The 28,000-nt window shown below is 37.2% G+C and overlaps 2 protein-coding genes across 19 annotated transcripts in view; one reads left to right on the top strand and one right to left on the bottom strand.

The window, feature by feature from the left end:
* LOC106510026 (uncharacterized) overlaps nucleotides 1–964 on the bottom strand; it is a 354,100-nt gene extending 353,136 nt beyond the window's left edge. For all 5 annotated transcript variants that reach the window (XM_085022049.1, XM_085022051.1, XM_085022052.1 and 2 more), the window contains exon 1: nucleotides 8–964. In XM_085022049.1, coding sequence (XP_084878175.1) covers nucleotides 156–854 — 699 coding nt within the window. In that variant the 5' untranslated portion in view covers nucleotides 855–964 and the 3' untranslated portion in view covers nucleotides 8–155. The remainder of the gene's footprint in view (nucleotides 1–7) is intronic.
* CIBAR1 (CBY1 interacting BAR domain containing 1) lies at nucleotides 349–27,888 on the top strand. 14 transcript variants are annotated; one of them, XR_014843656.1, is made up of 10 exons: nucleotides 349–441; nucleotides 980–1,214; nucleotides 3,751–3,819; nucleotides 4,986–5,128; nucleotides 6,067–6,218; nucleotides 9,431–9,535; nucleotides 18,729–18,787; nucleotides 20,150–20,263; nucleotides 24,697–24,816; nucleotides 26,514–27,888. XR_014843656.1 is itself a non-coding variant. In XM_005662973.4 (9 exons), the coding sequence occupies exons 1-9, from the start codon at nucleotides 416–418 to the stop codon at nucleotides 26,604–26,606; spliced, it is 870 nt and encodes a 289-aa protein (XP_005663030.1). In that variant the 5' UTR covers nucleotides 349–415; the 3' UTR covers nucleotides 26,607–27,888. The 14 variants fall into 14 exon arrangements, 10 of the variants coding, with proteins under 10 accessions (XP_005663030.1, XP_084878167.1, XP_084878165.1 ...); XR_014843655.1 differs by lacking the exon at nucleotides 6,067–6,218 and having other exon boundaries at nucleotides 4,986–5,087; XR_014843657.1 differs by lacking the exon at nucleotides 6,067–6,218 and having other exon boundaries at nucleotides 4,986–5,087; nucleotides 8,260–9,535; nucleotides 26,514–26,722.
* The last annotated feature ends 112 nt before the right edge of the window (nucleotides 27,889–28,000 follow it).

Raw genomic sequence — 28,000 nt, 5'->3', positions numbered from 1 at the left:
TCGTTACCGGTTGACTAGCTTTTTTCCTGAATTGCTCGCAGTCCAGCTCGTTGGGACCGAGACGGGCATCTGGTAAGCTGAGCTCTGCAGCGGTAGGAGAGGCCCGGCAGCCGCACGCCTTCCACGTTCCAGAGACACTCTCCGCAGGCAGAAGCTCACGGGCGGACGCGCCGGGCCGTGGGCGAGAGCGGGCCTGGGGCCTGTTGCTCCCTCCTGAAGATTGGCCCGCCCCGCGCCCTCGCCGCGCTCCCGACGCGGCGGAGGACGCGCGCCGCGTTGCCGTGGAAACGCCGGGGCCTGCGCTGCGGCGCGCGGGGCGGGTTCTCGGGCTCACGCGCCCCTGCGCACGCCCGGGCGCCTTTGAGCCCCAGTCGTTGGGCCCCAGCCCGGGGTCTCCGGCTGTGCGCGAGGCAAGATGTTGAGGCGCAGCTTGGAAAACCGGTAACAGCCCCCGGGCTGCAGCGGCAGAGGGTCTCCCACACTCGAGGGCTCGCGTTGGGGAGAAAAGCCTCTCTCCGTGAGCCTCCGCGACGAGTTCCGGCCCTGGTCCGGGAGCTGGAGCGTCCCTGCCGCGCTCTGGGGCCTACCTCGGTGGGCTGCGGTGAGCCCCGGCGGCCAACCCTCCACGCTCCCCGGGCGCCGGCCCCCGCGGTGCCGCGAACAGTGCAGACGCCTGGAGGCAGCCGGGCGTCCGGGACGCGCAGTGCGGAACTGCCAGGCTCCCGCCACCCGCGCCGCGGCGCCGCCGGCCAGGGGCCAGGCCTCTTCCAGCGCCTGTACTGTGGGATATTGAGGTCAGGCCCGGAATGGGGACCTATAGGAGGCGGCTCCACCTTGGGAGATGGTGGGATCATTGAAGGTTTGCGCCTTCAAAGCTGCAAAATGCCTCGGGAATGTTAGTATATCGAATTAACGTGAGGATGAAACCATCTCATCCCAAATGAGAATGATTTCCTTTTTGTGTCACCTCTTTCTCTAGGGACGCTCAAACGAAACAACTGCAAGATGCCGTCACAAACGTGGAGAAGCATTTTGGAGAACTGTGCCAAATCTTTGCTGCTTATGTGCGGAAAACTGCCAGACTGCGAGACAAAGCAGACCTCCTGGTGAATGAAATCAACGTATATGCCTCCACAGAGACCCCAAATTTAAAGCAGGGCCTGAAAAACTTTGCTGACGAGTTTGCCAAACTTCAGGATTATCGACAAGCAGAGGTATGGAGTTGAGGTCACGGCGTCATATTATGAATGAACCCTGAAGTAGTGGACGGAGGAGCCTTGAAGACTTGTAATCTACCTAACTGCAGTGGCAAACGCACTTGATGATAAACGTACATTTTCATGTCAGTAACACTGTGTGAGTCTATTAAAGGGAAGCTTCCTGTGATTTTACTGTTTTCAAACTAAACTCGAGGGTGTCTTGAAGTCCTGAATTTGTGCCCACCTCATTTGCCAACTTTTGGCCAAGGGGTGGCTATTTACAGGGGGTGGTAAACATAGTACCTATGGGAAGAAAAGCAGCATGACTTGTGTCTTATGTGCAGGTAGGTATGTTTTATTTATTTATTTATTTATTTTATTTTTTGCTTTTTAGGGCCGCACCCGAGGCATATGGAGGGTCCCAGGCTAGGGGTGAAATGGGAGCTGTAGCTGCCAGCCTAAGCCACAGCCACGCAGGATCCCAGCAGGCTGGGACCTACACCACTGCTTGTGGCAATGTGGGATCCTTAACCCATCTAAGCAAGGCCAGGGATGGAACCTGCATCCTCATGGATGCTAGTCAGATTCGTTAACCACTGAGCCGGGAACTCCCAGGTAGGTGTATTTTAAAGTATGTCTGGAGATGCAGAGTGCTGGGAACAGTAACTTGAGAGATTAAGTAGTAAATGGACAAGAGATCTTTCCTGCTGCTTCCATGCTCTGGAAAGGTGACCAGTGTTTCATTGAAAGGAAAAGAAAAGTGCACTGATTTATATTATGCATGCAGATTAGTGAAATTTTGTGGAGTTTTTTGTTGTTGTTTTGCTTTTGGGGTAGGGGAGAGGGAATAAGGTGGTATTGTAATTGTTTTCTTTCTAAAAGCCCATTTACTTCAGTACCTCATAAACACTTTCACTTGTATTTAATTTAGGATTCAAGATACAGGTCAGAAGTTTTAACTTTAACTTCTAACTTGTTAGAAGTTGCCCAATTAGAGCTGTGTTGCTTCTTTTGTACTTTTCTCATCAGTGCCTTTGGTCCTTTTTGAAAAGCCTAAAGCAGAAATTTCAATTATCAAAAAAATCCCTCAAAATCAAAAAGAACATAATGATCTTTGAACCTATAACTGCTAATCATACAGAAATTTGAGTAGTAATTACATTTGAGAGTACTCTGGGGGAAAATGTTGAGTTCTTGTCATATTCTTCTGTAACAAGCAACTCTCAGTTATACATTAAGTGGAAACTTACTGTTTCAAAAATAATTTATACTCACAGATAATCCTAAAATCCCACATTGGCCAATAATTTGTGTCCCTTTCTAGAAAACCTTTATACTATTTTCAAATAGCAGAGTGAATTGATTTACATTTGTTCTCCTCTTTATTTCCCTTGCTTACCAAATGGTGGAGGTGCTAAAGAACAATGAACAAAAGGTAGGCTACAAAAAGGAGAAAAGAAAAAAAAAATCTGGCTAATCCTTACACTGAATAATCAGTGTATGGATTATTTGAAACAGAATAAATTATCCCAAATATTCATGGTTTTGACTTTAAAATTCCTAATATTAAAATGCTCAGTGAGAAGTGGATCTTCTTTCTTTTCCTAAAATCTTTAAAGTGAAACATTCATATACATTCTGCTTATACAAACTAAATAATCAACAATAAGAATGGATATATACTCACTGATTATATAAACATGTATCATCAAAACATGCTTTTTCTTGCTACAAAAGTAATACAGGTTCATTTTAAAAAATTAATACATGTCATTCAGTGTTACCTATCTTGAAAAAGAAAATTTTAAAGTCCAGGAGTTACTTTTCTTATGCTATATTTATATAATCTCCTTAGAAAAGAAAATCCGTTTCTTTAGTGCCTTCCACTAGTGCTATTAGAAAAAGGAGAAATGACTTTTTATCAGAAAAATCTGATAAAAATTGTAACATTTAAGAAAACCTGTTTAGTACTAATTAAAAGAGAGATCAACCATACAGTTTGACAGCTCAGCAACACTGAAACCATTTATGTTGTTCTCTAAGCTTTGATTATTTACAAATGCTTCCCCAGGCGGAAAAAAAAATTACAGCTAATAAAGTAGCCTCTAGGCTTTTTTGCTTTTGAGGATTGTGTTGCTTGAAATTTTTCCAATATGCTATATTTTTAAGCTTCAATTTTCTTATCTGGAAAGTTGGGCTATTTATTACTTTTCGGATGTAATGTATGTAAAGTATCCATCACTGTGCTAAACACACCGAAAGTGGTAGCTGTAATAAAACTTGCAATGTCTTAAAACTTAGCCAAAAGCTTTTATTGTTTCGGTTCAGCTTAACAGTTCTTAATGTATTTGAGTTTAGATTCTGAGTCTTATCAGCTTCTGGAGATTATTCTTTTATTTATAAAGGTAACTGACTTTTTAATTTAAAATTTTTCAAATATTAATCTGTGTAGTAATTATGTTCAGGTTAGATAGCACAGGTTTCATCTCAGAATTTAAATTTTGATATGTCTGTTTTTTTTTCAATTATATTTTATAATAATTTTCAATAGGTTGAAAGACTTGAAGCCAAAGTAGTTGAACCTTTGAAAGCTTATGGAACCATTGTAAAAATGAAACGAGTAAGTAAATTCTTTCTTTTCTATTATTACTAGGTATTCTGGCAAAACATGAGCTTTACCATAACTGTCCTTTTAATAAAAAGTACAGAGTAGTCATTATTTTACACCCTCTGTAAAGTGTTATTCCTTACATTTTTGAGAATAACAGTATTTTTATTGAGCTTACTAAGTATACTACTGTAGCATCATAAAACATTATTTTGCTTATTATGGAAACTTAAAATAGTTAATATTTATAGAAATGAAAAATATATGGATAGAAATTATTTTACTAAATGAATGTTTATATTTTTGTTTTAAAGCAGGCAATAGCATGAAAACTAAAAATTAGTGTGACTTTTTTTTAATTGAGGTACAATAGATATATATTAGTTTCAAGTGTACAACATAATGATTTGATATTTGTGTATTTTATGAAATGATTTCAATGTCTAGTTAATATGTCACAATACATAGCTACAAAATTTTTTTTGTTTCGATAAGAACTTTAAGATTTACTCTTACCAACTTTCAAAATGCAATATGGTATTATTAATTCTAGTCACCATGGTAGACGTTACATTCCCAGAGTTCTAGTTTTTAAATCAACTTTATTAAAGTATAATTTACATGCAATTGAATTCTCCAGTTTTAAATGTTCACTCAGTTTCAACAAATGTGTACACACATGTAGCTATCACCACAATCAAAATTGTGTGTACATGGAGTTCCCGTCGTGGCTCAGTGGTTAATGAATCCGACTAGGAACCATAAGGTTGTGGGTTCGATCCCTGGCCTTGCTCAGTGGGTTAAGGATCCGGCGTTGCTGTGAGCTGTGGTGTAGGTCTCAGACACGGCTCAGATCCCTCATTGCTGTGGCTCTGGCATAGACTGGCGGATACAGCTCCAATTAGACCCCTAGCCTGAGAACCTCCATATGCTGTGGGAGCGGCCCTAGAAAAGACAAAAAGACAAAAAACAACAAAACAAAACATTGTGTGTACAATGAAATTACATCACTGAGACGATGTTAGACACACTCATGTGCACAGTCTAACAAACACTGGTGATGCTGCTGTGGTGGTGATGGACAAACAGGGAGCATTCTTTCATTCTTAAAATAGAGAAGTATACATTTTATTACATAAATCAGAGATGTTTATTAACAAAAAATGCCTTATTTGCAGGATGACCTCAAAGCAACATTAACAGCAAGGAATCGAGAAGCTAAACAGTTAACTCAGTTAGAAAGAACACGTCAGAGAAACCCATCTGATCGACATGTTATTGTATCCTTTGAGTATTGGTCTTTAAAAATATGTTTTGTAAGGTATGCGATAAAAGTAAATATATAAGAAATTATGCATTTCTACTTTTAAATGTGCAAAGAATGTGAATATAAATTTGAAAAATGCATGCATTTCCAAATTCTCACTGTGGAAATTAGCTAATTTTAAAGAGAATACACAACCTAATTCAGTCCTCTTATGTTGTTTTCCACAATAGATTTTCAAAATATAAAATGCTTATAAATGTAGACTTTTTTATAAAGAATACAGAATTCTTAGATTTTTCATATAAATGGTGACTAAATACTACTTATAAAATTAACGTAAAGGTCTGTCATTAACCATAATACATCAATGCCTTCTCAACTCTGCATTTAAAAAAAGGAAGGAAAAATAATTTTTTCCCCAGTTAAATTCCCTTCATCTTAAAAAACGACTATGTGAAACCACAATTATAACTTCCAGCCAAAGACCCTCAGAAGATTTAAGAGTATAGTTTAAGGCCCACAGCTGGGACACAAAGAGATGAAAATAGGAGTGTCTACTATAACAAGTCTCTTCTGTTAAGAATGACCATTTCTTGGAGTTCCCGTCATAGCTCAGTGCAAATGAATCTGACCAGTATCCACGAGGACGTAGGTTCGATCCCTGGCCTTTCTCAGTGGGTTAAGGATCTGGCCTTACCCTGAGCTGTGTTGTAGGTCTCAGGTCCTGTGCTCCTGAGGCTGTGGCATAGGCTGACAGCTACAGCTCTGATTCGACCCCTAGCTGAGAACCTCCATATGCCGTGGGTGTGGCCCTAAAAAAAAAATTTTATCAGCTAGAATGTGCTTTGTTTATAACTAAATGAAAAACAAAAGAGTAGAAAATAGCATCTGGCTAATTCAGCAACTGGGATAGGTACAATTATATAGGAAGTACTAACTTATCCCACTGCTTCTTTTTCTCATTCCTTATGTCTCCTTCCTACTTCTTTAAGGTCTTTACAGCCCACTTTAGCCAGAAACCACATGAGGAATGGCTCTTTGGGGACATTTGAGTTTCCAGAACATCTCCATTTCTGAGGGGAATCCCTTGAGCAGTGATTTGGGGCTGTGCCAACAGCCTGGTCCTCTTTCCTTTGGACCAAAGGTACATATGCCCAACCTTGTAATAAAAATGAGCAGCTGCATGGCTGGAACTGTCCACCAGAGGCTGGGAAAGAAATATCTAGACAGTAGTTGAAGCTTAAGATTAAAGAGTCTGGGTTTCAAGCAAGTCAGACAAACCAGAGAATACTGGAAAATTTATGGCAGGCAACTGTGGACTAAGACAGAGGCTAGGGAATATCACCAGTTTTTAAGAATGCAAGCCAGAAGTTAAATGTGTGTTTTGTTTGGAGGAGAGTTCAAAGGGCAAAGAAAAAAATGTCACATCTGGAATTTTGAGTGGCTGGTAAGATTGATTTAGGGGTATTAATGTGGGCATTCAATACGGAAATGAATCTATTCCTAAGACAAAGATGTTTCTGATTTAAATGCTCTGCTCTAAGTACTGCTATGGAGGAGGTAGTTTTCTACCGTAGATGAAGCAGGTCTGTGGGTTCACATGGGAGAAAATAAATGCAACAACTGAATAGATTACTGCTATAGATGAATTGCCATTCTCACTGGGAAAGATTTATAACTCTAGTGGATTTTGACAACCTGAGACCAGAAAATAAAAGACAGTCTATATATAAATGCATTCAATGTATACATAAAAATACTCAGTCATAGCAATGTACAATATTTGCCAGCACAGGCCCTTAAAATTCATCTGACTATTCAAAAAAAGCTCATTAAAGGTCAATATGTAAAATAAAACAGGAGTTCCCATCGTGGCTCAGGGGAAACGAATCTAACTAGTATCCATGAGGACAAAGGTTTGATCCCTGGCTTCGCTCAGTGGGTTAAGGATTTGGCATTGCTGTGAGCTGTGGCAGGGGTTACAGACGAGTCTCAGACCCCACATTGCTGTGGCTCTGGCATAGGCCAGCAGCTGTAGCAGCCTGGGAACTTCTATATGCCGTAGGTGCAGCCCTAAAAAAGCAAGAAAAAAGGAAAAAAGAAAAACACACCAATCTGGCTCACTCTTTTATAAGCCATTTTGCACTTGTAACTAATTTTCATTAGGGTAAAGTCCTTATTAGGACTTTATTCACAAAAATGTACCATAATATTTTAATCAAAAGTATTTCCTACCCAAATTGGTATATTAAGAGGATTTTAAAGAATTTTCAACAAAAGGAAGAAATAGAAATCTCTATCCACTTTTCTAAAAATAGCTTGTAACTTTGGGTGAGTTGCTATGCAGGAGTGAAAGGATTTGAGACTTTAAGAAATGAATAGTAGTTGCTAGACAGTGACAGAAAATTAAGATACACTGTTCCAGCTGTGGTTTCTGCTTCCCTGCTCTTCCCTAGTTTAGCCAACTCTACTTACTGTTCCAGATTTTAAAATCAAACTGTCAGGAAATTGGCAGGGAAAAGATATGTCAAAACTAAGTAGTCACAGTGAAGAATTTCATGAGTCATATGTAATGAACAGTATTAGAAAAATAGTCTGCTTGAATATTCTCGTTAGTAAAACGTTAACATGCATAATACCTGTTAGTAATTTTTTCATATTAATCTTGAGAGAAGCTCTGTTTTACTTTAGAATTTTCTGTGATAAAGTTGTATTTTTAAAAATCCAAAGCCCAGTATATAGAGAATTGTTTTTATTACAGGTTATGATTAAAAGTTAAAAGTTTGCATAGTTTTAAGAAAACTTTACCCCCTATATAGCAAATGTACACACATAGAGGTATATATAAATATGTTTAAATGCTTAGTTTAGAGTTCTCTGGTGGCTCAGTGGGTTAGGGATCTGGCATTGTCACTGCTAGGGCTCTTGTTATAGCTGTTGCATGGGTTCAATCCCTGGCCTTGGAACTTCTGCATGCCACGGGCATAGCCCCAAACAAATAAATGCTTAGTTTCTTGAAATTGTGTATCTGAATTAACCTAGTTTTAAGAGTATATATACAGTATGAAGTTATGGTTAATATATAACCTATATACAAGATTATATAATTCTATGAGCATATGATTTTAATTTATTGGAAAATTGTTCTCTTTGAAATGTATTTTTTCCTTTATGAAAAACTTCAGTCACAGGTGTGTAATAAAGTGATGTGTCAAGAGATGGATCCCTATAGTAAACTCTTTTACTTATTTCAATTTATACATTTTCTTGAAAAAGAGCTTAAATGTCATTATGTGTGACAAAACTTACTGCAACTGCAAATTTTTTCCTGTTCGTTAGCTATTAAAATGATGACATGATACTTTTGAGTAAACACAATACTAGCATAGGAAATAAAACTTTATTGTAAAGAACTGAATCAGAAAATTGGGCCATGTTTTAAAATGTATATTATTGTTTAACAAAAATCTTGAAATGTTTTTGGGCAACTATTATCCTTAAGGAAGAGATGATTTTTTTAAAAAATACATGATTATATTGGAAATATTCTACCCTTTATAGTAGCGTGGCCACTAGCCATATATATGTCGGTTGAGCTCTTGAGATGCAACTAGAGTAGCCAGTTTTTAATTTTTCATTTAATTATAATTAATTTAAATGCAGATTGCTACATGTGGCTGGTGGCCACCATATTGATTATATGACACAGATCTGGATAATATGAGTACTTTGAAGCAAAGCATTATAATTGCCATCGAATTTATTAGTTACTGGTGCGCATATATATTTTGTAGTAAGTACTAACTAAATAGTAATAGTGTAGCAGTAGCTTATAAAAAGAATATACAAATAGAAACCCTATGCTGAAATAAATATTTGTAGTGTATATTCTACTCTACCTGCTCTAGAAAATTGAAAATACTTAAGTTACAGGTCTTTTCGTTTGAGGGGAGGAAAGGTTAAAGGGAAGAGAGATAGTATAAAAAGGAGAGTATGATAAACGGCAGTGACAGTAAAATAGGTGAAAGCACTGGAAAATGTAGAAAATTGTTTTACAGTAAATCATCCAAGGGTGATATGGGGGGAAATGATTTTATGTAAATAAAAGGGAAGACTTTTGTTTCTTTTTGTTTGAGATCATGAATCTAATGGATTTAAAGTTCTTTATTCTGCATGTGGTTGCTTATTCTGACATTTTATTTTACGTAGTAAAATACATTCTTTAATGATGTACACTGTTGTGGCAAAAAGCCAATGCTGCAGTGGTAGCATTTACAAAAACAGAGTGAAATGATTTGTGACTTTCTGATTTTTTTTTTTTTTTTAAATATCTTTGGTTGGGGAATACTTTTGTAGGCAGAAACTGAATTACAGAGAGCTACCATGGATGCTACCCGAACAACTCGCCATCTGGAGGAAACTATTGACAGTTTTGAAAAGCAGAAAATAAAGGATATAAAGGTAACAAATTAACAATTAAAGTTCAAAATATGTTTTCTAATCTTATTTAAATATGTGATAGATTTAAATTATTGGTTGTTTTTAGCCCATAAACAGTCTGTGTGAAAAAGATGTAAATAAAAATATATAAAATGATATTTTTAAGGAAACAATGGCATATAAAGGGGCCACATTCCCAGTCAGAAGCCAGATATTCACGTTATCAAAAATACTATTTAATCAAAGGAAACTAACATTTATTATGTTTTTATGTATCAGGCCTTATTCCAGGCACTTTACACAAATTATCTTTTCATCTCTACAGCAACTCCATCAGAGTGAGGTGGTATAATCCATATATTATGTCTTAAAAAATTAAGCAGAGATATGAAGTAACTTTCCTGAATCATAGCCAAAAATCCCAAAAATCTGAACTATAAACCACTTATGTAATTTTTACATCTGTGCTTTCCATTATAATACACTAACATTAATTTTTATAACTTAAAGCTCTCAAATACATATTATCAAATAGGATAAGAGTAGCTAACCACACACACCTGCATCTGTGATTATATGATGTCACAAGCAGCATTGCCTTATTTTAGTGTATCACATCAGTAGACCTTCAGGATCATGGACTTGAGACGGTCTTTTCAGGATCATGGACTTTTTAATTGGCATCTTGGAAAGATTTAGAGAATTACTTATGCCCATGCTATATCCTTCCAAATAAGTCATCCAAGGATGACTGCAAATTTTCCTGGAACAGCCTTTCTTTTGTCATTTTACAACTATTAGCAAAGAAAACTTTCACTTAAATAAATTATTCCTCTCTACAATCCATGGAACAACATTCATTTGCTCTTTTATTGTTTTAAACTTCCTATCATAGTTTCATAAGATTTCAGAAGTCTGACTTTTCTGATGGCCAAGCTCAAAGGTCTCCATTTCAGTTCTGAAGATCAAGAAAAATTTTTTTGGAGTTCCCGTTGTGGCAAGGAGAAAACAAATCCATCTAGGAACCATGAGGTTGCAGGTTTGATTCCTGGCCTTGGGCAGTGGGTTAAGGATCCAGCATTGCCATAAGCTGTTCTTGTAGGTCACAGACACAGCTTGGATCTGGCATGGCTATAGCATAGACCAGCAGCTGTAGCTCCAATTGGACCCCGCATGGGAACCTCCATATTGCCTTGGGTGTGGCCCTAAAAAGCAAAAAAAAAAAAAAAAAAAAAAAAAATTTCAGCCTTTCATTTCAGTCTGCACTCTGCTGTGTAATGGTAGATTGCTACTCATGAAAAGCACCTCAGGAGGCTGGCCTGAGACAAACCCTTTATAACGTTTTACAATTGCTGACATCCTTTCTTAAACTGAAAAAAGGAAGATGTAAATAATAAAACCTAATCTTGGAGTTCCCGTCATGGCTCAATGTTAACTAATCCAACTAGGAACCATGAGGCTGCAGGTTCAATCCCTGGCCTTGCTCAGTGGGTTAAGGATCCTGCGTTGCTGTGAGCTGTGGTGTAGGTCGCAGACATGGCTCGGATCCTGTATTGCTTTGGTTTAGGATGGCGGCTACAGCTCCAATTAGACCCCTAGCCTGGGAACCTCCATATGCCACGGGTGCAGCCCTAGGAAAAACAATAATAATAATAATCTTAATCTGAAAAATGCTACTGGAGATTTGTGAGGTGTACCCGATTCATTGCCACCCAAGACCTTCTTTAGTAATTGAGAGTCTGCTTCCTCTACCACTGTTCTTCATTCCTGAAAACTTCTCTTTACACACGGCAATTTGCGTCTTTGGTCTCTGGGCTCACCTCAGTGTTGCACCTGCATGCTGGCCAACTCTACAGAGTTTTGGCTTTTTTTTCAATTCCATGAGCATCACAGATTACAAAACTGGGGCAGTGAGTGTGGTGATGGTCTTGTGATGGTCACAAAAGAAGGAAGATAGGAAGAGACCTACCTTTTAAAAAATAGATAATTCATACCAGAGTCTGTGAAGATTATGAATCTCCATTCTGTACACCTTTCCTCCTTACTCTCAAATTGTTCCTTCTCAAATTTAGGCCTCATTTGAAATTTTTTATGATAAAGAAGGGAGCACAGGAGTTCCCGTTGTGGCACAGTAGAAATGAATCCAACTAGGAACCACGAGGTTGTGGGTTCGATCCCTGGCCTTGCTCAGTGGGTTAAGGATCCGGCGTTGCTGTGAGCTGTGGTGTAGGTTGCAGACGCAGCTTGGATCCGGCATTGCTGTGGCTCTGGCGTAGGCTGGCAGCAAAGCGCCGATTCAACCCCTAGCTTGGGAATCTCCATATGCTGTGGGGTATGGCCATCAAAAGACCAAAAAAAAAAAAGGAAGCACAAGTCCCATACCCCAACTACAATCCCTTATCAGGAACTACAATTATATCACGAATTACAATTCCTACTACCTGGCATTTCCCTGGAATAAGGGACTGACACTGGAGGGGACACAGAGAAAGGGGCTTCCAGGCTCCTCTCTTTGCCTGCTGTATTATGCCCCTGGACGAGGAAAGTCTTGTGTTGGTCACAAAGGAAGGAAGATAGGAAGAGACCTACCTTTTAAAAAATAGGTAATTCATAAACCACCCAACTCACCTATTTTAAATGTACAACCCAGTGGTTTTTAGTGTGTTCAGATATGAACAACCATCACCAATTTTAGAACATGTTTATCACCTCAAAATAAGGTCTACACTTAAGCTTTTACGTCCCCACTCCTCCAGCCTCCACCCCAGGCTTAAGTAACCATCCTTAACCTTGTGTTTCTGTGGATCTGGCTATTCTGAACATACATGTCATATGAATGGAATTGTAAAATACATAGATTTTGTAACTGACCTCTTTCACGTAGTATGCTTTCAAGGTTTATCCATATTGTTGCATGCACCAGTATCTCATTCCTTTTCGTGGTAACATAATATTCCACTGTATGGATTTTACTCTTGTTTATCATCATTTGGACTTTTGGATTGTTACTATTAATGATCTAAACATTCATGTACAAGTTTTGTATAGACATATTTTCATTTATCTTGTACATTTCACTTCAGTTCAAACATTTGCCTAGTTGAATTGCTGCCTCATATGATAACTCTATCTTTGGTTACATGAGAAGCTGCCAGACCATTTTCCACAGTGGCTGTACCATTGTTCTTTCCCACTAGTAATGTATGAGGTTCTAGTTTTTCTCCGTCCTAACAGATAACCTGGTGTTCATCAGACTTTTTCATTATAGCCATCCTACCGGGTGCAGAATGGAATCTTATTGGGGGTTGATTATCATTTCCTTGCTGATGTTTACTGGCCATTTGATATTGTCCTTGAAAAAAATGTCTAGTCAGATCCTCTGCTTAAATTTTAATTGGCTTATCTTTTTCATTAGTGCAATTTAAGATTTCTTTATATATTCTGGATACAAACCCCTTATCGGATTGTTTTGCAGTTATTTTCTTGCATTCCATGAGATTTTTTTCACTGTCTTGTTCATGTCCCTTGAAGCACAAAGCTTTTTAGTTTTAATGAAGTCCAATTTATGTTTTCTTTCATTGCTTATGCTTTTAATATCTTGTCCAAAAAGCCATTGCCAAATCTGAGATCATACTTAGCTGTTTTCTTCTAACACTTTATGGTTTTCATTAAGACTTTGATCCATTTAAGTTCATTTTTATGTATTATTCAAACTGAAGGTTGAACTCCATTCTTTTGCATGTGACTATCTAGTTGTTCCAGCACCATTTGTTGAGGAGACTGTTCTTTCCCCATTGAATAATCTTGGCAGTCTTGAAAATCAGTTGACGTGGTTTTGTTTTCTGAACTCCTTCTCTTTTATGTATCTATATGTCTGTCCTTACGCCAGTACCACACTCTCTTGATTAATTGCTTTGAGGCAAGTTTTAAAATCAGTTCTATTTTGTTCTGTTTTGGCATTTCTAGATCTGTTGAAATTCAGTCTGGACTTTAGAATCAGCTTATCAGTTTCTAGAAGTCAGCAAGAATTCTGATAGGGATTGTATCAAATCTGTAGATCAATTTGGGGAGTATTGCCATTTTAAGATTAATTCTTCCAGTCTATGAACACGGGGTGTTTTTCCATTTATTTAAATTATCCTTAATTTCTTTTAACAATGTAATTTTCAAAATATATGTTTTATGCTTCTTAAACTTTTTCCTAAGTATTTTTATAAATATTGAGGCTATTGGAATTGTTTACTTAATTTCATTTCAGATTATTCATTGTAAATGCACAGAAATAGTTGATTTTTGTGTACTGATCTTCTATCTTGCAGACTTGCAGAACTCACTTATTAGCTGATAGTTGTTTACACATTTCTTAGGATTTTCTCTCTTTTTTTTTGCCTTTTCTAGGGCCGCTCCCACGGCATATGGAGGTTCCCAGGCTAGGGGTCCAATTGGAGCTATAGCCACCGGCCTACGCCACAGCCACATTGACGTGGGATCCAAGCCGTGTCTGCGAGCTACACCACAGCTCACGGCAACACCAGATCCTTAACCCACTGAGCAAGGCCAGGGATCGAACCTGCAACCTCATGGTTCCTAGTCGGGTTCGTTAACCACTGTGCCACGACGGGAACTCCAGGATTTTCTATATACAACATCATGTCATCTGTGAAAATGTGCAGTCTTAATATAACGGCCCCCCCCAATGACTCTGGCAAACTCCCAGAAATATGAGTTCTACAGATCAATACCAGAGTCTGTGAAGATTATGAATCTCTATTCTGTACACCTTTCCTCCTTACTCTCAAATTATTCCTTCTCAAAGTTAGGCCTCATTTGAAATTTTTTATGATAAAGAAGGAAGGACAAGTTGCATACCCCAAAGTCTTAAAAGTCAATAAAAAAGGGTCAATAAAGGTATCCCCCCTTATTTCTAATAATAATATTCAGATATTGCCATGCTGATATTAACATGTCTCACAAACACTTCTGTTTATAAGATAAATTCTTGGAAAAGTCAAAATTGTTTATGCCACTCGTACTTTGGAAAAAATAGACATAGAACATTATTATTATTCTTTATTATTCTTTTAGAACACTCTTATTACCAGGCTACTGCTTCCGATGGGGGCAGAGCTTCTGGCTCCTTCTTTAACCTCCCTGGGGGAGGAAACTGAGCCCAATGAGCACTGTGGGAAAAGTCATCAGTTACATGATATCAAGAGGATTTCAGATCCATGAAAAGGACCTTGACCAGGGTCACTGTCAGAACAGACAGGGACAGGAATTCAGTATTGGTGAAGTAGCTGACATGAGCAAAAAACATCTGTAAAATTTAATTTCTAGTATTTATTTTTTCTTATAAAATATAAAATCATCAACTTTTTTCATAAAATTATTGAGAAAAATGTAATAATCCCACTATTCAGAAATAATCAGCAATTTGGTTTATATCCTTCCAGGTTATTTCTATGAAATATACACAGAAATATAGTAATAACAACAACATCCTTCTTAGACATTATGTCACACATTCTAAGCATTCTATATGGATAAACTCATTTCCTCCTCACAACATCCTATGAGAAAGGTGGTGATGTTATCCCTATACAGCTATATGTAAAGGGAAGCATACTATATGTAGCCTCTCTTTTTAAAATTTAATATATCAGTGGACATATCTGTGCCAAGAAACAAAAATCCCTATTATCCTTTTTGGTATCCTCATAGTATTTTGCTATATGGATATATTAGTTTATTTAACCAGTCCTCATTGATGGATATCTAGATTATTTTTGCAATTATAGGTCTCATTGCATCATTAAACATCAGCTTTTTTGCCTCAGTTATTCTTTTGAGATAAATTACTAGAAATGGCATTTCTGATTCAAAGAGCATATACACTTTCAATTTGGATAAATTTAAACTTCCTTCCACAAAGTTCCAACTAGTTTACATTTCTACAGAACCTCACATGAGCACTCCAATGTAAGTGATGAAATAGTATAGTATTTTTAATAACAGCCAGTATGATAGGTAAAAATACCATCTTAATTTGCAGTTACTACTCTTGAGGCAGAATATTTTTTCATATATTTAATGACATTTTATTTCTTCTTTAGTAAATTATACTTTTCCTTAGCCTATATTTTTACTGAGTGTTGGCATTTTTCTTATTTGTAAAAAAAAAACCTTTATATTGAGATTAACCTGTTATACTAAAGAGATCCCATGTTGTTGCTTATATTATGAAAGTCTTATTTTTACTGTCAGACCTGTTGGTCTTCTCCCTTTTGATTTCTGCCCTGTTACCATGCTTAGAAAGGAGTTTTTATCCCTAAGATCATATAATTATTTGCTCATATTTTCCTCTAGTATTTGTATGATTTTGTAAAATATTTTAAGTACTTTATTTTATGCAGTTGTATTTTGCATATGGTATGAGGTAGATGTCTAACTTTATTATCTTCAAAGGAATAAAAATTTCTCTTGACATCATTTACTGAATAGCCTCTACACTGTAGAGCTGTCATGTCCCCCTTATTTCCCAAAATGTTAACTTTTTATGACTTGTTAAATATTTTGCTTGCTAATCAAACAGGACTAAATTAGATGGAGGCTCTAATGTTACTATAAGGAACATTATCCTTAACTGGTTAATGACTTAACTGGTTTACATCTTGAGGAATAAAAATAGCTAACTTGTGTTGAGTACTTACTCTAAGCCAGTTACCATAATACACTTTTTCTTGGATTACATTTAATCCTTAAGGCAAAACCTATGATGTTTCTACTGTTGTTATTCCCATTGTACAGATGAGGAAAATGAACAGACAAGTTAGTATTAGGTGATTTGTTTCAGTCTTGTTTTGAACCCAAGTTTGTCTTAATCCACAGCCTTTTTTTTTTTTTTTTTTTTTTTTTTTTTTGTCTCTTCTAGGGCTGCACCCACGGCACATGGAAGTTCCCAGGCTAGGGGTCAAATCAGAGCTGTAGCCGCAGGCCTTTGCCAGAGCCACAGCAACACAGGATCCAAGCCACATCTGCGACCTACACCACAGTTCACAGCAATGCTGGATCCTTAACCCATTGAGCGAGGCCAGGGATCGAATCTGCAACCTCATGGTTCCTAGTCTGATTTGTTAACCACTGAACCACGACAGGGGCTCCGAGAGCCCACATTTTTATCTACTATTTCTGCTTTGCAAAATATTTGTCAGTGAAAAGAAAATTTCATATTAGCTCCCCCATCCCCAACCAGTAGTAATAATGAAGTGTGTACCCAAGTGGCCTTCTAGTCATATAAAATAGAGGGGAAAAAGTAACTCATTAATGCTTGTGTCCCCTGATCATACTGACACATTCCATATAAGCAGATTACATGAGGTAACTGAAAAGCTCTATTTATTTGAAAAAAATTATTTCTAAATATGATTGAATCCTTGAAAGTCCACCTCACTGGTGACTCACATTTTATTTCAAAAACATAATACTTTCATAAAGTTGTCCTTTCTTATACCAGTTGTCCTCTAGTTCTTCTGTTTCTTGCTAGCATTTTCCTCCTCTCTGCCCATTTTCCAATGTTTATGAAATTCTAACTAGTGGGAAAAAAAAGTATTTGAAATTCTAGTTAGTGGGAAAAAAAAGTATTAACTGGTGGTTTTCCCTCCACACTGTGCTCAAGTATGTATCTCTCCTGTGATAATCTTAAGGCATCATGGCTCTTGGGTCAAAAATTCTAATTCTAGGATACTAGCATAACAAATGCCACTGATTCTCCATCACTGCTGTTGATGGAAAAATAGTATAAAAAATTAACAAGGCCATTCCCATCTTAAATAGGTATATAGTTTTTATCAAGAAATGAAAGGTCAAATCATCAAGGATTAAACCGAAGTATCACAAAACTTGAGAGTGATTTTTCCTTCACCTACCAAGCAGTAAATGATAGCCATTTATTGATTAAAGATACTTCTTAAAATACTTTTTATCAGTAATTGAAACTGAATTTGAGGAAAATGCTGACCACTGTCTTGTAAAATTGAGAGTGTAGGAGTTCCTGTTGTGGTTCAGCAAGTTAAGGAAGGATCCGACATTGTCTCTCTGAGGATGCAGATTCAGTCTCCAGCCTAGCTCAGTAGGCTAAGGATCCAGTGTTGCTACAAGCTGTGAAGAAGGTCGCAGATGCAGCTCAGATCTGGTGCTGCTGGGCTGTGGCGTAGGCCAGCAGCTGTAGCTCCAGTTCGACCCCTAGCCCAGGAACTTCCTTCCATATGCTGCAGGTGCAGCTGCAAAAAGAAAAAAATTTTAAAAGAAAACACAATGAGAGTGTAATAGATTCTCTTATCAGAGGATACAGATAAACAAAAGATAGCATTCTTCAGTGACAGGCGTATCTACATACTTTTCAGGGCTTACTTATCAGCTAAGGGAAACAGAACTCCTATAAAATGCTGTTGTTAAAAAACTGTTAGTTCAAAGATGACATCATGTTCAGAGATTCTGGGCATCAGGAATTTAATGACTATATTCAAATATTTGAAAAATATTTTAAATTATTTTGAATTTTTTGCATAGTCCCCAAAGTTACCACAGTGGAATAGATTTGAATTAAGCCTACACCTACAAATTTAGGTGTAATAAGGCTATAAATATTTGTATTTCACTAGTTATTAACTAGTGTGACTAGTTATTAACTATTAAAGACCTAAAATGTCCATTTGTAAAATTATTTAAAAATAGGATTAACACCCAAATTACTTGCGTGATATAGCTTTAATCCCTCACTTTCTAGGTTGCCAGCTATCTTAGGAAGGCTGACAAGTAAGAGAAGTCCCGGACCTAGTCAAAAGCCATTCCACCTCTAAAGTATTCCTGGGTATCTAGGTATTCCTTGCATAGAATCCAAAATTGTATCTTGGCATAATGCTGTTTAGTAGTTGCTGGTCCAGTATACCAGAGCCTTCTGTGAAGTAACAGTAAAGGTTATTGTCAGTCATAGTTAGGGCTCTTATCCCAGAGCCCAGTCTTTGTAGTTAAACCAACATACATGCTTGGCATACCAAAACAGATACTGTCAACTACAGATCTATTTCCACTAAGTAGCAAGCGGGACTTGTTTATGTGCCCTTAAATAGTTTTCTATTCTTTAAGAATGGAGATGGAGAGGGGAAAAAAAAAAATCACAGGACACTAAAGGATATCTACATGACTATTTTCTAAGGTGCAGGACTACTCCTTTCTGGGTGCCTAACACAGGAGAGCAGGAATGAAGGAAAATGGGTATGTATGTATTTATTTATTTGGCTGCACCTCAACATATGGAAATTCCTGGGGCCAGGGATTGAACCCATGCCACAGCAGTGACCCCAGTCACTGCAGTAACGACACCAGATCCTTAACCCACTGAACCACAAGGCAAGTCCAGAAAACGGTTATTTGACTATTACTGTCTTCTAGCCTAATCCACCTTGTCTAATCTTGCCCCTTTCAGGACAGTGCTTGAGTATTTTCTATAATATTCTTATTCTGCTCAGTTCTTTCTACATTAATGCTGATTTTTTTCTATTCTGACAAGAGATCAGATAATTAACAAAAGGGTAAGATCCTTTTTATTGAAAACTTGTCCAGTTTGTATACTTTCCTTGCCTGATTATCTCACCCCTGCTTAGATCACCATGCACATCTTTATTTATTCTCTTTGCTCAAGATCTGACCTCTGTTCACTAAATTGTCCTCATGCTCGTAGTTTACCTGCAGTTTATTTGTGAAGGAAATGATTGATTCCAAGGAGAACCACACAATACAATGAGCAAGAGCTATAACCTCAGAGACCGAGGTCCAAGTCTCAGTGTTCTAGCTGTGAGCAACACTTGGCAAGTCATGTATCCGTAAACTGGAAAGCTCTATGCAGATATATCAATAGTGAGAATATTGGGAGTTCCCACTGTGGTGCAGCGGAAACAAATCTGACTAGTATCCATGAGGACGCAGGTTCGATCACTGGCTTTGCTCAGTGGGGCCAGGATCTGCTGTTGCTGCAGCTGTGGTATACCAGCAGCTACGCTCTGATTTGACCCCTAGCCTGGGAACTAACACATGCCACAGGTGTGGCCCTAAAAAGCAAAAAAAAAAAAAAAAAAAAAAGTGGGAATGTCATTATTACCAAGTAATCTCTTTGTGGTTAGAGAATACTACTTGTATGTTACATACAGTCAGAAATATGAATGGGATGGAATTCTTGTCTACAAAACATTCTTTTAAACATCAGTTATAGTTGCTAAAGTAACAGCTTCAGAACTGAACTGCGTTATTTTAATATTTATAGGCCCTTGGCAACAGAGTACGACATATAGTTCAGTTAGATCTTTTTTTTAAAATCATAAATTGCTAAGTAATACAAGAACTGATTTAAAAAGGGAAGTAAATGGTGAGTTAGGAAATATTTTGTATAATTTGAAAGTCTTGCTGCAGAGGGTCTTTGCAACTATTTTTATCTCTGTTATCTTTTCTACATCGTCTGTCCTGTGAAAAAACAGATACCTCTGTTTTTCATAAAATGCCAAGACTAGTAAGGAATAAATTTACTATAGTCATGAAGCAATTTATATTATTGTTTAAATTCAAATATTTGGTTTCTTTTAGACAATATTTTCAGAATTTATCACCATCGAAATGTTATTTCATGGCAAAGCTTTAGAGGTCTACACTTCTGCCTACCAAAATATACAGAAGATTGATGAAGAAGAAGATTTAGAGGTAGGAAGTGTGTGTGTGTGTGTGTGTGTGTCTGTCTGTCTGTCTGTCTGTCTGTCTGTCTTTTTAGGGCTGCACCGCAGCATATGGACGATCCCAGGCTAGGGGTCAAATTAGAGCTGCAGCTGTCAGCCTACGCCACAGCTATACTAGATCCGAGCTGTGTCTGCAACCTACAGCACAGCTCCCAGCAATGCCAGGATCCTTAACCCACTGAGCAAAGCCAGGGATTGAACCCACATCTTCATGGATGTGGGTTCAATCCCTGGTGTGTCAGGTGTGTTACCACTGAGCCACCCTGGAACTCCAGGATTATGTCTTTGTAACCTCACTTCTTCTATCAATACAGAAATGTTTAAAAGAGAACACTAGCTTGGGTGAAAAAATTAAATTAGAACACTATAATGGTTTAGATGTTATTGTATACAATTACGAGTAGCTGAACTTTAATGACTTTATGTTTAACTTTTCAAATTAACCATGGTAGAGTTCCAAGAGTTAATTTAATAACTAGAAAAATATAATAGAAGTAAAACCATTACATGAAATAGTATATCATTTTGACTAATGACATAAGTCACTTATGTATGCTAAAAATAACATTTATTAGTTTGAGCTACCATTTGAGTGTTTATGCCATACACAACACCCAAAGCCTTACATGCATTTTCTCACTCACTCCTCACAAAATCCTATGAGGTATCATGCTCATTTTACAGCTAAAGAAACAGGTTTAGAAGTTTTAAGTAACTTAACTTGGGCATAGCCACTTAGCTAGTAAACAGCAGAATCTGGCTTATAACTAGTTTTGTGTGACTTAATCAGTAAGCTATGAAATAAATGTAGGTTTGTATATAGGCTTGCTCGGTACTGGTAATTAAAAAGATAGTATATAACTATTCAGGTTTTACAATGCAACCAGTCCCATAAAAAAAAAAAATACAGTATGCTGTGAGTGTTTATGTGATGGAGGATTCTAAATAGTCTAGAGAATTAAAGAATGTTATCTTAATCCAAAGTTTGAGGGAAGATGAGTAGGATACCTGGCAACAATCGTCAGGCATAGAGTACAGATAGATAAACACAGGTCCTGAGGTGTAATGAACTGCAGGCATAAGCAATCACTGTGATGCCATACAGAAGTCGTGGATAGGAGAGGAGAGCAGGTTGGGCAGAGTTGTGTGGGACTGACCAGCAGGGGTAAAATTACATCAAACAGATACCAAGAAGAGGAAGGACCCTTTAAATACAAGGTTCCTTGGAAACAAGTAGAGAAAACATGTAGAGAGGAACAGAGAAATAACTTGCTGTTCTTAGGTAGTAGTCCTTACTCTATGAGAACTGCTGACTGAAGCAGCAGCTAATTTTTTGCATCTATTTATATCAGAAATCATCTTACCTGATTTGCTCTTCACATAAAAAGTATGGTCAGGCCAATTTTCCCCTTCAAAAGATCATCTCTGTGCATTCAGTTCAGAGCATATTCAGATCTTGAGACTCACTCCTAGAAGAGATCTTGGACCATATTGGAAAATGCATTATTGCCAGTAAATTAATATCCCTGTAAATCTGTTGTTTTGCAGTAAGAGATTAGTTTTAATATTTAATTGGTTTAGACATTATCCCAAGGGTTGTATATGATCTTCCATTTCCCACTTTCAACTTTATTTTTGCTAGAAAAGCCTAAAAAAAGGAATGTCGTTCTAGCAAAAATATATTTCTTCCAAGTACTAGTAGATTGAGTCATCCATCCAGTTGTGATATCATACCAGGATGCCAGGTTCTATGTCTGGCACCATAATATAATTGGGTCCTCAGTAACCTATTAAATAACCTAATTAGCATGCTTGCATTGCCCTAAAACACAAGTCTTACCTCTTGTGTTAGGTTCCATCCCTTGATTCCATTTGTGTCTGACCTGAACTTAAAGATTTAACGAAAAAGGTAGAGACATCCCCTACCTTGAGTCTCCTTTTTCCAAAACATTCAAATTAAGTTCATGTTAACATCATTCATTTACCAGGTTAGTGTCTTAAGGTGGAAAGAGTTGCAAAGATAAAACAAGGCTTCTTGCTGTAGAGGAACTTAAAACTAGTTGTGGAAACAGATATGTAATTACAAAACAGATAAAAGCTGTACTGAGGATTTGAACATGAGGTGCTACTAACTAGAGAACAGGGGAAAGCAGAAAAAAGATGGCATTTGACTTGGCGCTTGAAGAATGAGTAAGTATGCTGGAATTCCAGGCTAAGGAACCAACATTTCAAAGACACAGTGTAACATGTTCTGCATATAAGTATATAAGCTAGAAGTGACGTATAATTGGTATGTTTGGGTAATTATAAGCCTCGAATGTCACCTAAGGCATTTAGACTCTCAGTCGTCAGCCACCACAAAGATTTTTGGTAGCAAAAATTATATTTTGGTCTGTAGTCTGCTACCCCCAAGTAAGCTAAAGATGTGTAGACTCAATAAATTAAAATAGAAGTAGCTCTATTTTAAATATAAGAATGCCCAGGTTTCTAGCTTGGTCTTGCCTATGGTAATGTCTTTCATTAAAAAGGTGAATCTAGAGCTACACTGTCCAGTATAGAATAGCCAGTAGGCATATTTGGCTATTTAAGGTTAAATTATAATTAAAAATTCAGTGCTTCAGTGACAAACATTTCCAGGGCTCAGGAGCCACATGTGGCTTTTTTGGACAGCACAGAAAACAGCAAGCATTCCATCATCTCAGAAAATTCTATGCATAGTGCTGTCTAGGAGAACAGAAGTGAGGAACATAAATATGGCTGTCAGAAGAGAGTATGCTGGGTGTTGGTGGAAGGGTAGCCATCAACACTGTAGATAAGATCTGTCACAGAAAAAGGAAAGGTGGCCTAAGGGAAATCCTTTAAAAAATATTTCAGGTGCAAACAGTAGGAAAGGAGATGTGAAGAAATAGAGGACAGCTAGCACATGAAGAGTGTAAGTGATGGCATACATGGAAAAGAAGTCAGTTGAAGATGAAGCCAAAAAGACAACTTTGGCAAGATAAACGGCAAGCGCAATTTCAGTGGAAGAGGAAAGCCTGATTGTAGTTTGCTGACAAATGGAAATGACATAAAATGTTTTGAGAAGTTTTTTAAAGAGTAAAGTTAGGAGTTCCTGTTGTGGCTCAGTGGTTAACGAATCCGACTAGGAACCATGAAACTACGGGTTCAATCCCTGGCCTCACTTATTGGGTTAAGGATCTGGCGTTGCTGTCAGAGGCTGCTTGGATCCCGTGTGGCCATGGCTATGGCACAGGCCAGCGGCCACAGCTCTGATCAGACCCCTAGCCTGGGAACCTCCATATGCCATCGGTGCGGCCCTAGAAAAGACAAAGAGTAAAGTTATACCTTGAAGTAATTTTTTTTTTTACATGGCTCTTAATCTTATTTGCTGGGAGAGGAAACCTGTGAAGAAAGCAAGCTTTTATTTGTTGAAGTTTTGGCTAATTGGAAAATCCACCTTGGAGAGAATCAGAATGATATTTGCTTTAAAAAAAAGGAAAAAGATGGGGTGAAGAGTTGAGGGAAAGGGGAGGGAATATGAAGAAACAACATCTGAAAGACTTGGCTTCTCTATGTTACAGAATGGTAGAAGAAGAAAAGACAGCTTTTAGATAGATAAAAGTTTAAAAGCATGTAATATTTGGAACTACTGTTTTAAGGAAAAAGAACTGACAAGCAATAAATGGCATTCCAGATCCTAGTGAGATTGGAATCCATAAATTAAAGTGGCTTCATTTACTCTTCTGTAATGCACTGTCACACCATTTCAGTGAAGTTAGGAGTTCCCATTGTGGCTCAGTGGTTAATGAACCCGTCTAGCATCCTTGAGGATGCAGGTTCGATCCCTGGCCTGGCTCAGTGGGTTAAGGATCCCGCGTTGCCATGAGCTGTGGTGTAGGTGGCAGACTTGGCTCAGATCCCACATTGCTGTGGCTCTAGCATAGGCCAGCAGCTACAGTTCCGATTCAGCCCCTGGCCTTGGAACCTCCTTATGCTGTGGGTACAGCCCTGAAAAAGACAAAGAAAAGTATTGCTGTGAAGTTAAACTGGTTAGGAATTGAGAATAGGTAGAACAGAAAGAATCAGAAATATGACTTACAGTCTCCCCATTGGCTTTCATATTCTTTGAAGGTCAGAACTTTTCATGCTCCCCCTGCAAGAGCTCTCAAGTGACTGTTTTCAGGAATGATTATCTTACATTAGAATTTTTTAGCTTTCGTCTTCCTGACTTAAAATATTTTTGTATTTTGTTTTAAACTTATGATTAATAAATGAAACTTTGTCTCCGGCATGGGGAGGAGGAAGTTGCTTTAAAAAATTCTTAACTAAGGGGAACTTGTGACTTTCTAGATTTCCATTGTTTAGTATCTAGTTTATAACATTGTTTTATCATTGCAACAGGTTTTCCGAAATTCTCTGTGTCCACCAGATTATTCATCTCGTTTAGATATCGTAAGAGCAAATTCAAAGTCACCTCTTCAGAGATCACTGTCAACTAAGTGTGTATCTGGAACAGGACAGGTAAGCTAAAAACCGTAATAGTTTGAACTGCCACTTTAGAATTGGTTCATTACTAAAAATGTTTCCCTTAAGTCATTTGACTTCTTAAAATTTACCCTCTGCCTCATACATAAAATGATGTAAGATTGTACTAGGTGAGGCTGTTATTTCTTACACTATATTACTCTCTAAAGCAGAACTCTTGAGAACAGAGGTGGAAGGGATGAAGAGGCCAACTTAGATTAGTTCTCTGGTATAATATGAAGAGCACAAATTCTGAAAGCAAATTGCTAAGGGTTTAAATCCCATTATTAATGGCTTACTGAAATTATACCTAAAAAGGGCTTTTGTTGAACATTATCATAGATCCAGAAGCACATATCTTTAAGTAAAGCATCTTTTCTTCTATATTCAGAAAGCCTGAGTTACCTGGTATCTAGATCAACGGTCAACCACCTTTTTCTCTAAGGGGCCACACAGAAAATACCAGATTTTGTGGGCCCATAAGCTCTCCGCCCCAGCCAAGAGCAGCGATAAACAATACATTAACAAATCAGTATGTTGTAATAAAATTTTAAAGATAAAAAGGAAGTAAACAGCTATAGCGTGCCAATTCCTGATTTAAAGAGCTATGGCCTTTTTCACGTCTAGCCTTTAGATTTTAAAATTTTCAAAATGAAACTTTCACGTAAATTTAACCCAATCAGTACCTTCTATTTTCATTTGATTCTCCTCTAACACTTATTTACTGCTTTTTATTTACGCATCTCTCCCCATAGCCAAATTATATAATTCCAGCACTAAGTGCCTTGCACATAAGTTCCATAATCTAGTATTACAGTACAAAGTTTTGGTTGACTGTTTACATCTAATGATTTCATTTAAGTTAGCCAAGATCTGTGAGCACTTTAAAACACCTAATCCCAGAGTTTCTTGACCTCAGCACTATTAACTTTGAGCCAGGTAATTTCGTAGTAAGGGGTGGATACCACCCTGTGCATTGTACAGATGTTGAGCAGTATCCCTAGCCCCTACATACAAGATGCCAGTAACACACACACACACACACACACACACACACACACACACACACACACACACACACACACACACACACACACACACACACACAGTTGTGGCAATCAACAGTGTCTCCAGACATTGCCAAATGTTCTGTGGGAGGTGGAATCACCCTCAGAAAAGTCTGAAGCAAGATGATCCAAGTGGCAACAGTCAGGACTTAAATTAACATCATGTGAATTCAGATTCTCAACTTATCCCACGTAAATCACACTATTTTTCAAGTTTAATATTTGAGTTGTCTAGTTGAAATACTGTTTTTGCCATCCCTTTGATGATTTTCTGATACCTCTTTTTGTAACCTAAAAGTTGTTTAAAATATTTCTATATCCATTTAATTCCAGTCAGATATTTCAGTACATAAACATTACTAAAGTAGTGGTATCCAACTGGAATCAAATGATTAGTTATACATTTTTATTCAGAAAATAATAAGTGAATGAAAACATTTTGTGACTGTTTTCAAACCTTAAAATATATTAATTTGTAGGAAATTTTCATTGCTAAAATTGCTTATGGACATTTTCTCGAATATTTGTTTCATGTGTCCTTCTCTAACAGGGCACATTAAAAAGATACCAAGCATGTAAAAATATTTTTAAATTAGTTAATTTAAAAACATTAACTTTTTTTAACAGGTATCCACCTGTCGACTAAAAAAAGATCAACAAACAGAAGATGATGATGATGAAGAGGATGAAGACTTAGACATTACCGAAGAAGAAAATTAATTTTCTTATGTAAACTTTGCATTTCCATTTTCATCTTAAATGACTTGATATCCAGAATTACTCAACTGTAAAACTTTATACTGGCTTGATACATTAAACCTCAAGATGAAATCCTACCAGAAACAGAGAAGTTATTAAAGGAAATTTATGCTAACCAAAAATGATGGTTTTAAAGAATATTACACACTAGTTATTTCAACATTCTATCTAGCAGCACATGATCTTTTTGTATAGGTTCCTTTTTTTTTTTTTTTTTTTTTTTTTTTTTTGCTTTTTAGGGCTGCACCTGGGCTAGAGGTCGAATCAAAGCTACAGCTGGCAGCCTACACCACAGCCACAGCAATTCCAGATCCAAGCTTCATCTGTGACCTACACCACAGCTCACAGCAATGCTGGATCCTTAACCCACCAAGCAAGGCCATGGATTGAATCTGCATCTTCATGGATCCTAGTCAGAATCCTTAACCGCTGAGCCACGAAGGGAACTCCAGCTTCCATTTTTTTAAAAAACAGTATGTATTCAGAAGTATTTCATATTGATGCACTATACCTAGCTGAGGTTGCAACAGTTAGGTAGATAACAAAAAACAAAGATCCAACAATTCCACTTGCTTCTTTTAGCTTACGATACCATGCTTTCAACACCAGAAAAAGGGTCCTCAGATAGTTATTCTAATGAAATACAAATTCTATTCCATAAAGCTCTAAACGAAGACAAGTTTTTCTTTTTTTTTTTTACTTCTGCTACAACCTGAAGTTTCATCATTTGATATGTAAATTTAGTTTTCAACAAGTGTAATCGTTCTTGAAAAACAGTAATGGAACAGTAAGATATCAGTGTTTTACTACTATACACAAAGTATAAATTTTAGCTTTAAAAAGCAACATTCAGCCTGATTCTCACTTTAAAATGAAACCACTGTCATACTAAATAAAGCATTACACATGGCACTCCAACTTTTGGAAAGCTGTGAATCTAAAGGAATGTTGCCTTGAAAAAACATCATGGAAACCCATAAATCGCTAAAAATTCTATGAAAATTTTATCAAACTACTATCTGATCAATAAGAGTATATAGTCACATTCTTATTCCTGAAAACATAAAACAATTTAATCAGAGCCTTTCAGTATGTCTGATGCTTTTATTTGTATGGGAATTGTACTTTTATTTCATAGATGCTGGTCAGGCATATAAAAATTAAGACAATTTATAAAACCATTTGGGATTACCGCAAAAAAGCAATTATTCTTAACAGAAAAATAAAGACTCTCTAGAAAGCTTTTGTGACTTTGTTATTCATGGTTCTGTTAACAAAGCAGCACTTCCTGAAAACAGTCCTAAGTGATAAGATAAAATTACTTGACTACTTTTAAATAAAATATTCAAATTATT

This window comes from Sus scrofa, chromosome 4 (assembly GCF_054392235.1).
Source record: "Sus scrofa isolate SSC_HxYL_T2T_F1_AM1 chromosome 4, Sscrofa_HxYL_maternal_Yorkshire_Landrace_v2.0, whole genome shotgun sequence".
Taxonomy (NCBI): domain Eukaryota; kingdom Metazoa; phylum Chordata; class Mammalia; order Artiodactyla; family Suidae; genus Sus; species Sus scrofa.
This window is presented reverse-complemented; position numbering and strand designations above follow the sequence as displayed.

Excerpts from the sequence above, each read along its gene's own strand:
- CIBAR1 (XM_085022039.1), top strand. The coding sequence starts at position 416 with ATGTTGAGGCGCAGCTTGGAAAACCG. Across the intron at positions 442-979 it reads AGGCGCAGCTTGGAAAACCG|GGACGCTCAAACGAAACAAC; the intron begins GTAACAGCCCCC and ends CTCTTTCTCTAG. Across the intron at positions 2,635-3,750 it reads TAAAGAACAATGAACAAAAG|GTTGAAAGACTTGAAGCCAA; the intron begins GTAGGCTACAAA and ends AATTTTCAATAG.